The 13,790-nt window shown below is 44.3% G+C and overlaps 1 protein-coding gene across 3 annotated transcripts in view; it reads left to right on the top strand.

Moving 5' to 3' along the window:
- The window catches only part of SLC2A13 (solute carrier family 2 member 13), a 159,179-nt gene that overhangs the window by 138,786 nt on the left and 6,603 nt on the right, over positions 1-13,790 (top strand). The window contains exons 10-11 of one of the 3 annotated variants that reach the window (XM_063396856.1): positions 714-842; positions 3,481-7,035. In XM_063396856.1, coding sequence (XP_063252926.1) covers positions 714-842; positions 3,481-3,500 — 149 coding nt within the window. In that variant the 3' untranslated portion in view covers positions 3,501-7,035. Of the gene's footprint in view, positions 1-713; positions 7,036-13,790 lie in introns of those variants that run through there. The other 2 variants (XM_063396854.1, XM_063396855.1) reach the window with 2 other exon arrangements.

The following is a 13,790-nucleotide window of genomic DNA, read 5'->3' as shown; positions in this document are numbered from 1 at the left end:
GTGTTTGTCAGGTTACTGCTCAGCCACTCCAGTACAAGTCATTTAAATCACATTAATCTGCCAGGAAGTTGATGTGACCTTCACATCCTTACTATTGCAGAGCCTTTCAGCTCTGCTTGTTATTCCTTTGAGCCATCAGTGGAGCAACTCTAGGTAAATGTTTGTCCTCTGGTGCCTGCTCTGCCCCTCTGAGTATGGTGGATTGTGGGCAGGAACAATCTTTCTCAGTATTAATGGTCACCATGAAGCACTTTTAAACAATAATTAGGTGTAAAAGTCACAAACATTATTTTAATCCTGGTTCATTTCTTTTGCTAGAGCTTTTCATTTTGGCGACTTGTCTTAATGTGTCCTTCACTGTCAAGACAAACCAAGAAAGCTCTTTCCTTTCAAATCTGCTTTTTTTTTACTTGGGCATGTCATTGTCTAATTGCTGTTTATTTTAAGAGCAGAGCAACTTGCCCAGAAAGGATGTGTGTTACGTTTCATGTGAATTGGAATTGCCTTTGTCAATTTACTTTGCTGAGGAATGGGGCAATAAAGAGTCCTTCTCTTACACCTACAGCGCCACAGCTCATTATTGTAACCCTGCCCCAGCCCTTGTGTTGACAGCCTCCTTTGAAGCCACAGCTGCTGCTTCTGTCACTCCCTTCTGTGGCACAGAGGAGGGATGGAACTCTGTGACTGACTGTGACAATGGTTTTACATTGCAGGAGCCTTCTTCCTCTACGCAGGGTTTGCTGCCTTGGGACTGGTTTTCATCTACGGCTGCCTTCCTGAGACTAAAGGGAAAAAGCTGGAGGAAATTGAATCTTTGTTTGAAAACAGGCTATGTACATGTGGTATGTCGGATTCGGATGAGGGGAGGTATATCGAGTATATTCGGGTGAAGGGAAGTAATTACCATCTTTCTGACAATGATGCTTCTGATGTGGAATAATTTTCAGCTGCTGATGTATTTAATCATTTAAAAGCCTTCTGGGGGAAAAGCAGCTCTCTGATGACCTCACTGCCCTGCTTCTGGTCTGGTTCTCCTTTCTACTGTGTATTTAAAAATGCCTTCATGTTCAGAAATGCTCCATTTGGGAGGAAATTCAATATGCTAGCATTTTCTTGATAACTAAAAGCAATGGCTTCCAAAAGAGATTGAATTCCACAATTATGTGACTTTACCAAGTGTGTCTGCCACTGCTCCATCCCCAGATGTTTAGTAGGGTGTGCTGTACCAGATGAACACAGAAGGCTATCCTAGATGGTCAGGGGCTGTCCTTATCTCCAATACTGACAAAACCTAAAATAATCAAGTGGCTGATGAGAAAGCAGCTGACAGCTGTCGGATCCCCATCCCATTGGAGCCAAGGAAGAAGCTCTGCTGTGCAGTATAACAAAGGATGAATGCATAAGCTGCTGTAAGAGTAACCATTTAAAAGATTTAACTGATCGAGAAAATACGAATACCTGCTGTATCCATCAGAGGGACATTTCCCAAATTTACCCAAAGAGAATTTTCATTATTTAATTGAGATAGCACATAGAGAGCCATACTCACCTGGATGGGGGTTCACTAGGGTGGTGTGTGTCTGTGCTACCCCCTGTTATCCATCCACTGAGTACACGCTGCAGTTGGGAGTTTATGTTTGTGAGAAAAACTGGGCAAACTAATCACTGACAGCAGGAACACAGAGCTCAGTACATGGCTGCATGTACAAATGTACTGGTATGCATTGCTAGCTACAACACAGAGGCTTCAGTTTAAATATATATATATATGTTTTTCTTTTTAGCATTTGAACATATTGGTTTGTGCTTAGTTTTGAACACAAAATACCATTAGCTAAAAGAAAGGGAAGGAGGGGAGAGGGTTTGTGCTGCAAAATGCACAGTGGTCATCCTTCCTGCACCTTTTGCTTGTTTCTCTCCATATGTGCAGAGTAAATGACTCCTGGCACATTTTTCTCCAAATTTTCTTAGTCAGTTGGTGTCTTGCTGAATCTTAAAGAGAAATATTAGCCATGGGCAGAAGCCTGCATCTCATATTAACTGCCTTACTGAAACATTGCAAACTTGTCAAGAAAATGTCAGGCACAAAACTAACTTGGCTGCCTTTAACATGGTAATGAAAATATGAATGGTATTTTATTTGCCTGCCATGATTGCTTGCCTTGGCAAATGGAATTTTATGCAGATACATAAAATATTATGGTTTTTTTTCTTTGTCCTGTCCTCACTGCTTTAAGTCTTCAAAGATATGAGTTTGAAAGCATCAACAGTTCAAATTCTTATCTTTGAAACATTTGCTTCATGAAAGAATGTGGAAAAATTCCTCTGCCTGTGGGCTGATGCCCATTTATTTGGTAAAAAATACATTTATTTTTCATTGTGTAAAGATTAAAGAAGTCATTATGTTCATTAGCTTTTATAGATTTGGTTTGTGGGTTTTTTTGTGTTGGAAAATATTTTTAATGTTGAATTGCTATCAAAACCAAGACTGGACATTTGTTACTAAATTATTTTTACTGGATAACATGGGGTTTTGTTGTTGTAAAGAAGTCTGACATTCTGTTATCTAATCTTGTATGGGGGAAGTTCTTATTCTCCATTTATTGACCTTCAGGGACGGGGTGTATTTTGGTTTCTTTTCTTTTTTTCTTTCTTTTTTTTTCTTTTTGTTAATCAGAGAAATATTTTTGGAAAGGAAACATTTTAAGGAACCCCTCTGTGATTTCACTGGGGTTAAAAGGGAAAAACATTGTAGACAGAGGGAATTTCAAATGAATGTTTGCAAAGAGCAGCTCGACCTTGAACGTCTCCTGTGCAGTGAGAGTTCTGGATTCTCATGCCTTCCATCTTGCCTCCTTTTAAGCGCACAATATTTTTATGCTTGAAAGCACCAGCTGTAGAAAATGCTGAGATCTCCAGATCAATCTGTTGGAAGAGCTGAGGTCCTCAGACCTCTCTACAAATGCCCCCACTGCAGGATGTCTCCATTCAGCTGTCACCTCTTTGAAGCATTCACTGGAGGTGCAGTACCTGAAATGAGAAAAAGGGATACTTGGCCCAGAGAAGAACAAAACCATTTCAAGGAGAAATCAACTTTTTTCTGAAACCAAAAAATGTATTTGAAGACCCATATTGGAAGCAGTTTTGTTACCTAGAGCAGTGAGTGGATAGATGTGTAACAGCCAACCTGTGCTTACACAGCTGATAGGTGTAAGTGGGTGTTTAGTGGCTTCTGGAGATGGGGACTCAGGGTCCTGGTGGCCCCAAAAGCTCGAGCCCACACTCACCCTCACCCCTGTGAACGTTCTCCTGGTGTGCTTTGCTGGAGAGGGACCCGGCGTCCCAGCACCGGCCCCGTGTCAGCGCTGACCCCACGCCTGAGTCCATAGGGAGAGGGAATGCTGCAGGTGTTGGGCATAACTGGATCAAGTCTCTGGAAAGGTCACTGCCATGGGGTCAGCAGCCTCTTCTGTTTTGCAGGCAGTGCTGGGGCTTTTTAGCAGCAGAAGACCGTCTCTGCCAGCCTTGTTTCATGGACCCTCCCAAAGGGCGCTCAGTGGCGTACAGCACTGCGCTCATTTCTCACACACGTTCAGTCTTACTGAAAACTGTTTTCTGAAGGTTTGTATCCCCTGTCCTTTCTCACAAGACACAGCAACTGAAACATGCATGTTATTCCTCGCTGCTACTGGCCATGAGGGTACAAAATACATTGGCTTCTTTATTGTCCCTCCCTGTTCTGTGCTGGTGGAGAGCGGGGTTTAAGTCTTCCTTTTAGGGTTTCTTCACACCAAGACAGCGTTCCATACCTTACAAACACTGAACACAGTACCAAGCATCATGTATTAAAAATCAGATCAGATACTTCAAATTAATCTTATGCTGCTAGGGTTTTATTTTTAAATCTGTGAACATTATGAAGAAAATTAGAAATATGTTTCTATTTTGCAAATATTTTTATATTTATGAATGCTTTAAGTTTTAAGAGATTTTTGCTATAGGTAGACTTAATAACATTCCAGATGAAAGAATAAAAATGCAATGTAACTGAATAATTTCTTATTACAAGATTTTAATTTATGAAGTAGCATAAATAATGTCTAAGCACAATATTCTTTTATTGAAAGCTTTTGGCAGAAGATGTGAAATTGTTTCTTCACAAGGACTGCACACTTACTTCAGGTATTCTGTGAATCAGGAGTGCTAAAGTAATACTGCTGGTAGAGTTGAGCATATTGATTATACACAACAACTTGAGATATTTTAGTTTTGAATTATCTACTGACTCTCCATGTTGTGAGCTAACACCAACTATAAAAGAAACTAGTCCTGATGCATTTTCAATATTTTAAAACTTAATTCAAGTTAATTTGCATATAGTAGTTTGTTCACCATGATGATTAATTTGAGATAATTTGGCACTTTTTTCTTCCCTTTGTCACTGTTGATCAAAATAATGTTTTAACAAGAGAACCTAACCTGTTTTGAAAATAGAGTCAAAGCAAGGCCCAGGAGTCATCTGGAGGGCTGGGGTTGCATTGCTGTGTGGGCACCTTGGATCGGTCACTCTTGGAGACATTTCCTTGGGAGGTGCAGTGACAACGCTGGCAGAAATTGTGGGGCAAGAAAGGGTAAATCACAAAGGACCGTTCTTCCAACACTAACTTATTTTAGCATGAGTGGATAATGCCACTCATGTGGGAGTTAGGGTTGGGAGGGAGAAGAAGGAAATAATGCATCAAAAGCACCACGAAGTCAAGTTTCAGTAGGGATGGGTGTTGTAGCCAGCAGGAGCAGTCTTTGACTTGTCTCTGATGGGGCCAGGAACTGCTTGGTGCTGTGGATAGGAATGGAGGGGCTGTCAGGGGAAGAGGCACTCTAGTGTTGCTCTCCCATGCCTGTGTGGAGATGAGGATGTGGAGAGGAGTTGGCAAAGCCAGTATGTTTTTCCTTGGTGAAATCTCTTTTGCCATTCGTAGTCACTTGGGCTGAGCACTGGGAAGAAGTTTTGACCTTCAGGGGCTGCTACAGGCTCTGAACAAGGGTCTTGCCTTAGGCTGTGGGAGCATTGGGTGCAGTCCCACAGACATTCAGTGGGCAAGGAAAAGAGACCCTGTACTTCTCTGCTTTTTACCCAGCTTTCTTCTTCCTCTTGATGCTCTTCTGACGTGGTCGTCTTGAAATTTTACTTGCATAAGGGGCTTTGTTGGCTGAACATCACTGCTGCAAAAGAGGCAGAATCTTTACAGCAGAGAATGATCTTGGGGTAGAAATCAAGGCAGAAGAGACAGTTCTGCAAAGCACTTTAAAGAGTAAGACATGTGTGCACTTTTTTTCTGAGAGAATCAGGATAACCAAACCCATTCCTCTGCACTGGGAAGAAAATCAAGCTTTGTGTACCAGGCCAGAAGCAGATAATGCCACAATATGTGCTTTATGGCAAAATGTGTTTTTATTGCGGGTAACATTTACAGCTTACATGTAGCTGCTGCCTATAAAGTGACTCAATTGTTCTCTGGATTTTAACAAGTCATACTTTTGTGCAAAAATCTTAGTGGTTTTCTATCAATCTTCATCACCTTGTGTACAGTACAGTTAAGCATAATCCACAAGTGGTCTAGATTGTGGCAGTGTTACAAATGTCAGCACAGTAAAATTCTAGGTGAACATTGTTAAAGAAATATTGTTGTTTGTGATACTGGGGGTTAAAATTCCTCAAAGGCAACTATATATAGATTTTAAAAGTCTGAAAAAAAAAGGCAGTTCTTATCTATTTTGTGTATGTTTTCATATAGAGAAGGAGTTTTTTATGTGCCAATAACCATCACTGTAGTGTTTTGTAACTGGGTGTTAATAGTGTTGCAGAGTTCTGTATATGAGAATATACTGTAGCCACAATGACCTGTTAGTGTGGACCTGTGGCATGTTTTTAATCTTACTCACACCTCTCATCAGAGGTGCTCATTCGTTGGCTTCAGTAGAGCTCACTCATGCCAGGGGAAGTTTGACAAGAGTCAGGCCTCAGGAGTACAAACTTCATCTAAATCCCTGCTTTTTCACATTGTCCCTAGACAGTATGTTACATGTGACTGATCTGGCACATGTAATTTTAGAGCTTCAACTCCAGTTCAGTTACACTCCTTCGTTTTGTTGAGAAAAATTTTGTCAGAATTTGCTTTGGCCTTTCATCGTATTTATACAAATAAGGAGCATATGATGAATTGTGAATATTGTCCACCTATTTCTAAAGGAACCATCTGTTTCTGAAGTGTTAAAATAAAGGCAAATTTCTCTTGCTGCCTTAAACATTACACAGACTTTGGAGAGGACTGAATGTATGACCATCATCGTGACTTCTGCAGGAGGAGCTCCATGGATCCTCAGCAGTGTGAAGCGAGCTGGTTTCATGGTGCTGGGATGCTGCGGGCCCTGCCTGGGGCACGCTGCCACCTCTTTGATTTCGAGTGTTCCCACAGTCCCTGTGACACTGGTAGGATTATTCATGTGCTTGATATTCTCCATGTGCTCAGTGTCCTGCTGGTCCAGGACCTCGCTGGGAAGTGGCACGAGTCATTCTGTGCTTTCCATTGTGAATCTCACTCCTCTACAGGATGGTTAACCGGATCTGTGTGTGACAAAGGCCATGGAGAATATTTGAGATGTCACTGGGGACCAAGCTGACAGTAACAATTCCATGCTGAGCAACGTGCACATGGTACCACAAGGCACACTAATCCCTGGGCATGGGTTTTGGTATTCAGTACAAAACAGGTTTTGGCAAAACAATTTACTGGATTGTCCAAGTCATTTCTTAACCATGTCAAACATGTGCCATTTCCATTTCCAACCAGTCAAGCCTATAATGTATGAAAGTGTTGTACATTTTCTGAAACTTAAGTGATGTAAAATTATTTAATTGACTTATGATTGCTTTAATGAAGTTTGGTCTTTACATAAAAATAAATATCTTCAAAGAATTGTCAGTGCCAGAAGTGTAAATGAACAAAATAAAAGGTGAGATACTTAATTACAGAATTTTTCTCAAGGTTTCATTTGTTTGGGTATTCGGGTCACCTTTTCGAGTGGCAGCTTTGCATTGCTCAGCAAAAATGTGCTCAGATAGGCTGGTGGGCTTGCCTGAAATAAGGGAAAAGTAAAAATAGCTTTGAGTATGATCTTAATTTGATGTTTTTCAAATCAGAGAATGGTTCTGTGACACCAGGTAAGTGTCCCTTTCTTTCTGGAGGATTTGTTTGAAGAGCTGAATGCAGCTATGCAGAGCTGCCAACTGTCCCTGTGTCCCACCATGGGTTTGTAATGTCCTCTGCCCAAACAGACTGGTTTCCTTACAGCAATTTACACTCGGAAAAGAGCAGGAGTTGCTGCTTTCTAGTGGGGAACTGTCCTAATTCTGTCTGTTTTATTAAGGAAATTGCTGCAATCAGTTAGATGGCTAAAAAAAAGATGCTGTGCTGGGGCTGCCCTGGCTGTGCTCCCAGTGCAACAGAGGAATTGCACCCACGAGAACAAATGGGAAATGGTTCTGTTACATCCACTCACCACAGGTACCACTACTGAATCCTGGTGAGATCCAGAGCTGGCTCTGAAGGAGCTGTAACCTTTTGGTCCAGGACGCAGAGAGATCACATCCAGTGAGGAGAAGCTGGCAGTGGGAGAGTGCTTGGCAATCCTCCATCTGTGGCAGTGCATATCTCCAAGAGGCAGCTCATCATTGTGCACTGACAGCTTCTGTTTCAGGTTTCTGGCTGATAGTGCTTATAAAGGTGATGAGTGACTGCAGTTCATATTACTTGTCACCAAAACTACTTGGCAGCTTTGTGGGATAATGAAAATCTGGTGGCTCTGCTGTTAAACACTCAGGTTTTTTTGCCTTCTGCCATTTCTCTCTGCTCCAGCTACTATTAAAAAGCAACTACTGATGAACTGATTTTTGCCAAATGCATTCTCCCTTCTGTAGAAGTGAACTCCAGGCAGTTACAGTAGTCGCTCCAAATCTTTGTGAGCAGTTTCAGGATCAGGTCTGGGTGATGCTCTGTCCTAACTAAAGTCACTCACACAGCGCTGTGTGGCCTTTGCTTTGTGCAGGGCACCAAGTGCTTCTTTCAAGGCTCCTACAGTTTGTGGCAAGCAAGTGGGAAACTTCAAAGTACACTTAAAGAAAAAAAGTCCTTTTTTTCTAATCTCAGTGGTCCTCTGCTGGGTTGCTCTGGGCTGAAGAGACGTGCTGCCAATTGTCCCCTGAGCTGGTGTCCCTCCAGTCACCCCTCGCCCCCACAGGGCTCCCTGCACAAACATACTGGGGTGCCTCAGCTGCAGCAGTTTCACTTCTACCTGACCCAAAATGAATGACATCTCAACTCTTCTCCTGGTGGACAGTCTAACACATTCAGCCCATCTTGCAACCAGCTGAACTATGTGGGAACCAGTCACTCACACTTGCCATCAGCAGTTCCAGTCTCATCCTGGGCTGTTTGTTAGCTGTCGCCAGGGCAGGTTTTCACTTGCTTGTTTAACATGTGTTACCCATCCAGTACCTGCCTGTGTGTGTGATTGAGAAGCTCTGCATAGACCTGAAGTTTGGAAGGCTTTTGCCTTTTGAGAGTTAACTGCAGAACTACCAGGGATATTTTCTGCATCTTGATTTTGACAGAAAAATCTGAAGGGCTGTTAGAGTTTAATTTGGTTGGATACTTTTATAGATCTTGGGATCTGGGTTTCAGGAGGATACAAGGATCCATCTGTTTTTCTGATGTGTGAAACCTTTTCCTTAGCTAGCACACTCTGATTTTGGGTGCTGTGATAGCTCAGATAGAATCCTTAATGCCAAATGGAAAAGCAGGGGGGTCATACATGAAGCAGTAAGATTTATTGCATGAAGGAAGAAAGAGGAGCACACATCCAAAATTACATACCCACAGTGTTGTAACACATTAACACTGGCATCAAATCGGGGGCGGGGGGGAATCAGATGCCTTTTATTGCAGGCAGAAAGGGGCAGGGAAATGAAAGGCTTCCAAACCAGCCCTGTTCCCTGGATTGTTCTTCAGAAGATGGGAATACACAGATCCTTCCAGAGATGCAGGAGTTATGCACAGTCTAAGGAGCTGCAGTGCACTGATGCCAAGGGAGCACATCCCTGGAGGGGACTCAGGTGTGAGAAGGGAAATCAATGGCCTCCCAGTTTCACAAAAGCAGTGAATTGTATCCATCCCCATTGGAAAGACAATTACTTACATATCATTAAAGGTGGAGAAAGGGGGCTGGAGAGGTGGGGAAGGTCCATGCCTGAAGGAACAGTCAGAGTTTGGGGGCCTGTCAGGGAGGCAGTTTGAGATACGAGAGCAGCTTGAGGGCAGAGGGGGCTGGATTAGCTAAACTTCATTATCAAGGTGATGTGTGGAGCTGAGGCTGGATCAGGTTGCCTCGGCAACATGAGCAGGAAAAGCACAAAGCAAATCCTGAGCAGAGGCTGGGGGAAGGAAGTACGGTGTAAGGTATGGAGGATGGTTAGTGAAGTGTGAGGGGGACATGGTGTCTGCCACACCACTGCATGATGTCAGGGGACAGTGTCAGTCTGTCCTGGGTAGAGGGGGGCAAAGTCAGAAGGTAATACTGGGGTGAGGATGCACATGATTCAAGATCTAAATCTCTCTCTGAAAAATAGGGTTTTTTTCCCAGAACTCAGGTCCATAAGCTTAATCTTCAATTTTATTTTTTTTACACTTCTTGAGTGCAGCAGTGCACTTTATTAATTGCCTGATCTATCAAAACTGCATATATAGAGAGAATTAGTCCCAATTTCCATGGCCTCCTCTGTTCCCAGCTGCATCCACCAGTTCATACATGGTGACAAGGCACAGGAACAGGGTGAGCCAAGCCCTGCTCTGCTGGCATATCCTGCCCATCTCCTTAACATGTGGCATTTTCAGCCTTCCCAGCCCCCCAGCCTTTCCTTCTCAAAACCATTTCCACAGCTGAGACTGGTGAGACCCCGTGTTCCCATCCAGCTGTCACCAAATCCCTCACACGGATTTTCTGCCTGAAGCCTTCACTCAGGGTCACTCAGCATAGCTGCAGTTGCAAAGGGGAGGCTGTTGGCAGTCACATAAGGAGCTGTCCTGAAAGTTCCAGGTGACTTCTCCGTCCCTAAAGTGGCAGCTGTGGCCTGCAGCAGGTGGCTGGGTCCCCGCTGGGAAGTGGTGCCTTGGAATAAGCATTGCTATGAAATTGGTACTTGTTTTAATATATTCATGGTGAGATGGCATCAAAACAGTCTGACGAGCTCCTTCATTGTCCAGGGTGTCTGACCAGTGTGCCCTGTTACTGGATTGTCACAAGATGTGACTGCAATCAGTCTCATCCTGTGTGGCTTCTCCTGTGCTCTCCCTGGTGCTGGAGGTACCCATAACCTGCAGGTTGGCTGAGGGGGCTCAGGGAGAGGCAGATGCCCCATGCAGCTTTGGAACTACGCTTCTGTCCCCACTGCTCTCCTCTCTGGGCTGCTAAAAATGATGGGAAAAAAGTCAAGAGCAAGCCAAGTTTTTGTAAGCTGGGTGAAGGCTAACTGCCACCGCAGCCTTATACCAAATGAGGCAGTTTTTGTACTCTCTCTATGTGTCAGGTTTCCATGTCACTGGTGGGACTCACGCTGGGGGCATTGGGACTCCCATAGTCCCTGGTGGGACAGTGATGAGTGCCCGTAGTTAGGGCAGCCCAGGGCTGCTGCTCTGTGGCTGTGCACTCTGGGATGAGCTGGTGTTGAGGTAAAACACTGCTGCTCTTCGTTATTGCACAGAAATGTGGGTGAGGAGAGGCAAGAGAGGCAGGAGTTGTGCTCTGAAGAGGTGGAGCAGGGCAGGGCAGCAGCAGCACCCAGCCTCCCTCCCCACACACCTTCAGCTCCCCTTCCTCCAGCCCCAGGCCCCTGCCTTGCTCTCAGCACGGGGAGGGAACGGCTCAGGCAGTGGCTGCCTCCATCTGCAGCAGCTGCTGTGAGCAGACACAGCTTCCCTGGAATCCTCTGCCTGGCAGGGCTTATTCTCCAGCCCCAGGCTGGGTGTCTGCTGGTAGCAGCTGGCTGTGGCCCAAAGTACCCTGCTCCAGCTGGCCCTGCCGTGAATGGGGCTTGCACTGGGCACGCTTGGAGATCCCTGCCAGCTTCAGCTGGTTTGGGTTCTCCAAAAATTCATTTGTTTGCATGGAGTGCAGCTTCTCTGGAGAGTAAAGCTCCTTACAGACCTCCTGTTTCCCAAGAATGACTCCAGCTCAGGAAATGAAATAAATCTTCTGCAAGGAGATGTATTGGTTTGTCCTATGATCAGCCACAGCTCTGGGTCCTTGGGCCAGGCCAGCACCCATGTGCTGAGTGTGACACACTGGCAGCAAATCACAGCACTCTCTCTGCAAATGGGCACAAATAGTTGATATGGAAGTGTTTTCTCTCAGCTCTAATAAATAATTCAACAGGAGGCCTCTTTCAGCCTCCTGCCTTATCTTGACTCACTGACTCTCCACCCCTCTGTGTTTAGCCCCAAGATTCCGCATCCCCTCCCGCAGAGCTGCTGTAGCAGCACCTCTGCAGCCGTGTGCTCTGAGAGCCCACCGTGAGCTGGTCCTGTCACCTGCACATCCTGAGGGAGCGGAGTCACTGCGGTGTGGTTGGAGAGGGGAACACGGTCAGTGTTCAGCTCAGAGTCAGGAGACCTGGCTGGAGTTCCACATCACCGGCCCTGGAGAAGCAAGCCCTGGTTTGGGTGACTGGGACTGTCACCTCTAACCCGTCAGAGGCTGTCAGGGAGAAGAGGCTGAAGAAGTGTTGCAGAAAGGTCATTGATGTTCATGAGGACAGATTAGGCACTGGATGCTGAGAGTTAAATATTTTTTCCAGGAAAACTCATCCTCCCTCAATCTGCTATCTGCTAAAACCCTTAAAAAGGCAATTCACAGTTTCTACCAGAGAAATAATTACTTCTGTGAAGACTTAAGCTCTCATTTCCTATAATGATAATCCTTCATGAAAATGAAATAAGAATTTCTACAAAGCTCCTGGAGGTTCCTGGCAGAACATCCAGCAGCAAACTGCCATTAATGACAAAACTTCTTTTGGTGCTTACCCAGAAAACCTTGCCTTGCAGGTTACTGTAACTAGAGCTGATTTTAGAGGGAAATAAAGTTACAGGCTGCATATTAAAACTGGTTCTGACTGAAGCTTACCATAATATTTTCAGTGAGAGATTTCAATCTGTGTTTAGAAACATTTGACTGCCACTGATAAACAAATGCTCATGTTTTTTGGTTAATTACAGGTACCCTTCTGTCCTTTTCCCCAACAAAACTCTACTTATAATTGATGCTTAAAACAGTTAAAAATGTGCATTTCCATGGCCCCCCTGGAGGCTCAACATGCTGCCAGGAAGAATGACATGGATGAAAAAGGAGTGCCTCAGAAAAAGCTGTTGCCTCAGAAAAAGCTGGTGGTGCCTGAATGCATTTAGTGAGATGACAATCATGACTGTAGGCAGCAAATATTGATGGATTAATTCAGCAGATCAGCTGCTGAATTATAAGCTGAAGAAAGCACAGTTTGAGGTTACTACTTCCTATTAAACCAAACTCAGCTCTTCCCTGAAGTCACAAAAAAATCAGGGAAAAGAAAACGCCTGAGAATAGGGCAGACTGGTGCTGAGCTATGGAGAGAGCACAAGTCTCTTTTAATGAAATAATAATAATGTAAATACTTTAAAATACTTCTCTAGTGGCTAAAAAAAGCACCCGTCCTTATTTGTCATCATTGCCAGCACACAAACCACTACAAAGATAGTTTTCTTCTGATTGCTTTGCAATTACAGGTAAAAATGGGAACGTAATTTGAATTTATATACTCTTATCCAAAGGCTTTGAAACATGATTATCTACAGTGATTGATCCAAGTGGTGAATTATTGCATTAGAGACATGTATGCAGCTCTCTATGTACAGCTGGTCAGAGGGTGAGCTTCTGGGATTAGAGTGCAGTCCAGGCTGAAACCTGGCTGGAACTGGACAGATTGTGAGAGCTTCTGTATCAGTGGCTGAAGGGAAAATAAGTGATACCCACTGAGATGTTTAAATGATGATAAATATGAGCAATAACTTAATAAAGAGCATTTGAAAGCCCCCCATACATACATCCATATGGTGCAACTGTCCCTCTTTTCCCACCTGCATTCCAACCTGCATTCTTTGTCCCATAGGTTCATAGGCACACACTAGGAATACGTCTGCTCAGAGGCCAGCTCTGCAGATCTGGAGTATCTGCCTGAGCACTTCAGTGTAAAATGAATCATGGTTAAAAGCCCCAGCAACAATGCTGCCATCAGAGAAATCAGGAGCAGAAGTTCCACTGCAAGTTAGTGGCAGTTCATCTCTGTTTGTGTCACCAGCACCTCTCTAACGCAGACACCAAAGAACTCTTTGGCCATGAGGCAATTTTACATCTGCTGGGGTAATAAACCCCTCCAGTGTAAAGCATACAGTGCTGGAGCTTTTAGCTGTAATGTGCCACCCTCTGGCCTGTGCCACAGTGTGACAGGCTGGCAGGCCAAGTGTCCTGGGGACACATCAGCTGTGGGGGAGGCTGTGGGAGAAGCTGGACCCCTGTAAGGACAGGCAGGTACGAACCTCGTGTGACGGAATGTTGGGAGAGCAACATCCAGGCCAGCATGGGCTGCTGCTGGTGTGGCACAATCTGATTTGACTTTGTCAATACTGAGTGAAAAACTATCCTTTAGA

The sequence above is a fragment of the Prinia subflava genome, chromosome 4 (assembly GCF_021018805.1).
Source record: "Prinia subflava isolate CZ2003 ecotype Zambia chromosome 4, Cam_Psub_1.2, whole genome shotgun sequence".
Classification (NCBI taxonomy): domain Eukaryota; kingdom Metazoa; phylum Chordata; class Aves; order Passeriformes; family Cisticolidae; genus Prinia; species Prinia subflava.
This window is presented reverse-complemented; position numbering and strand designations above follow the sequence as displayed.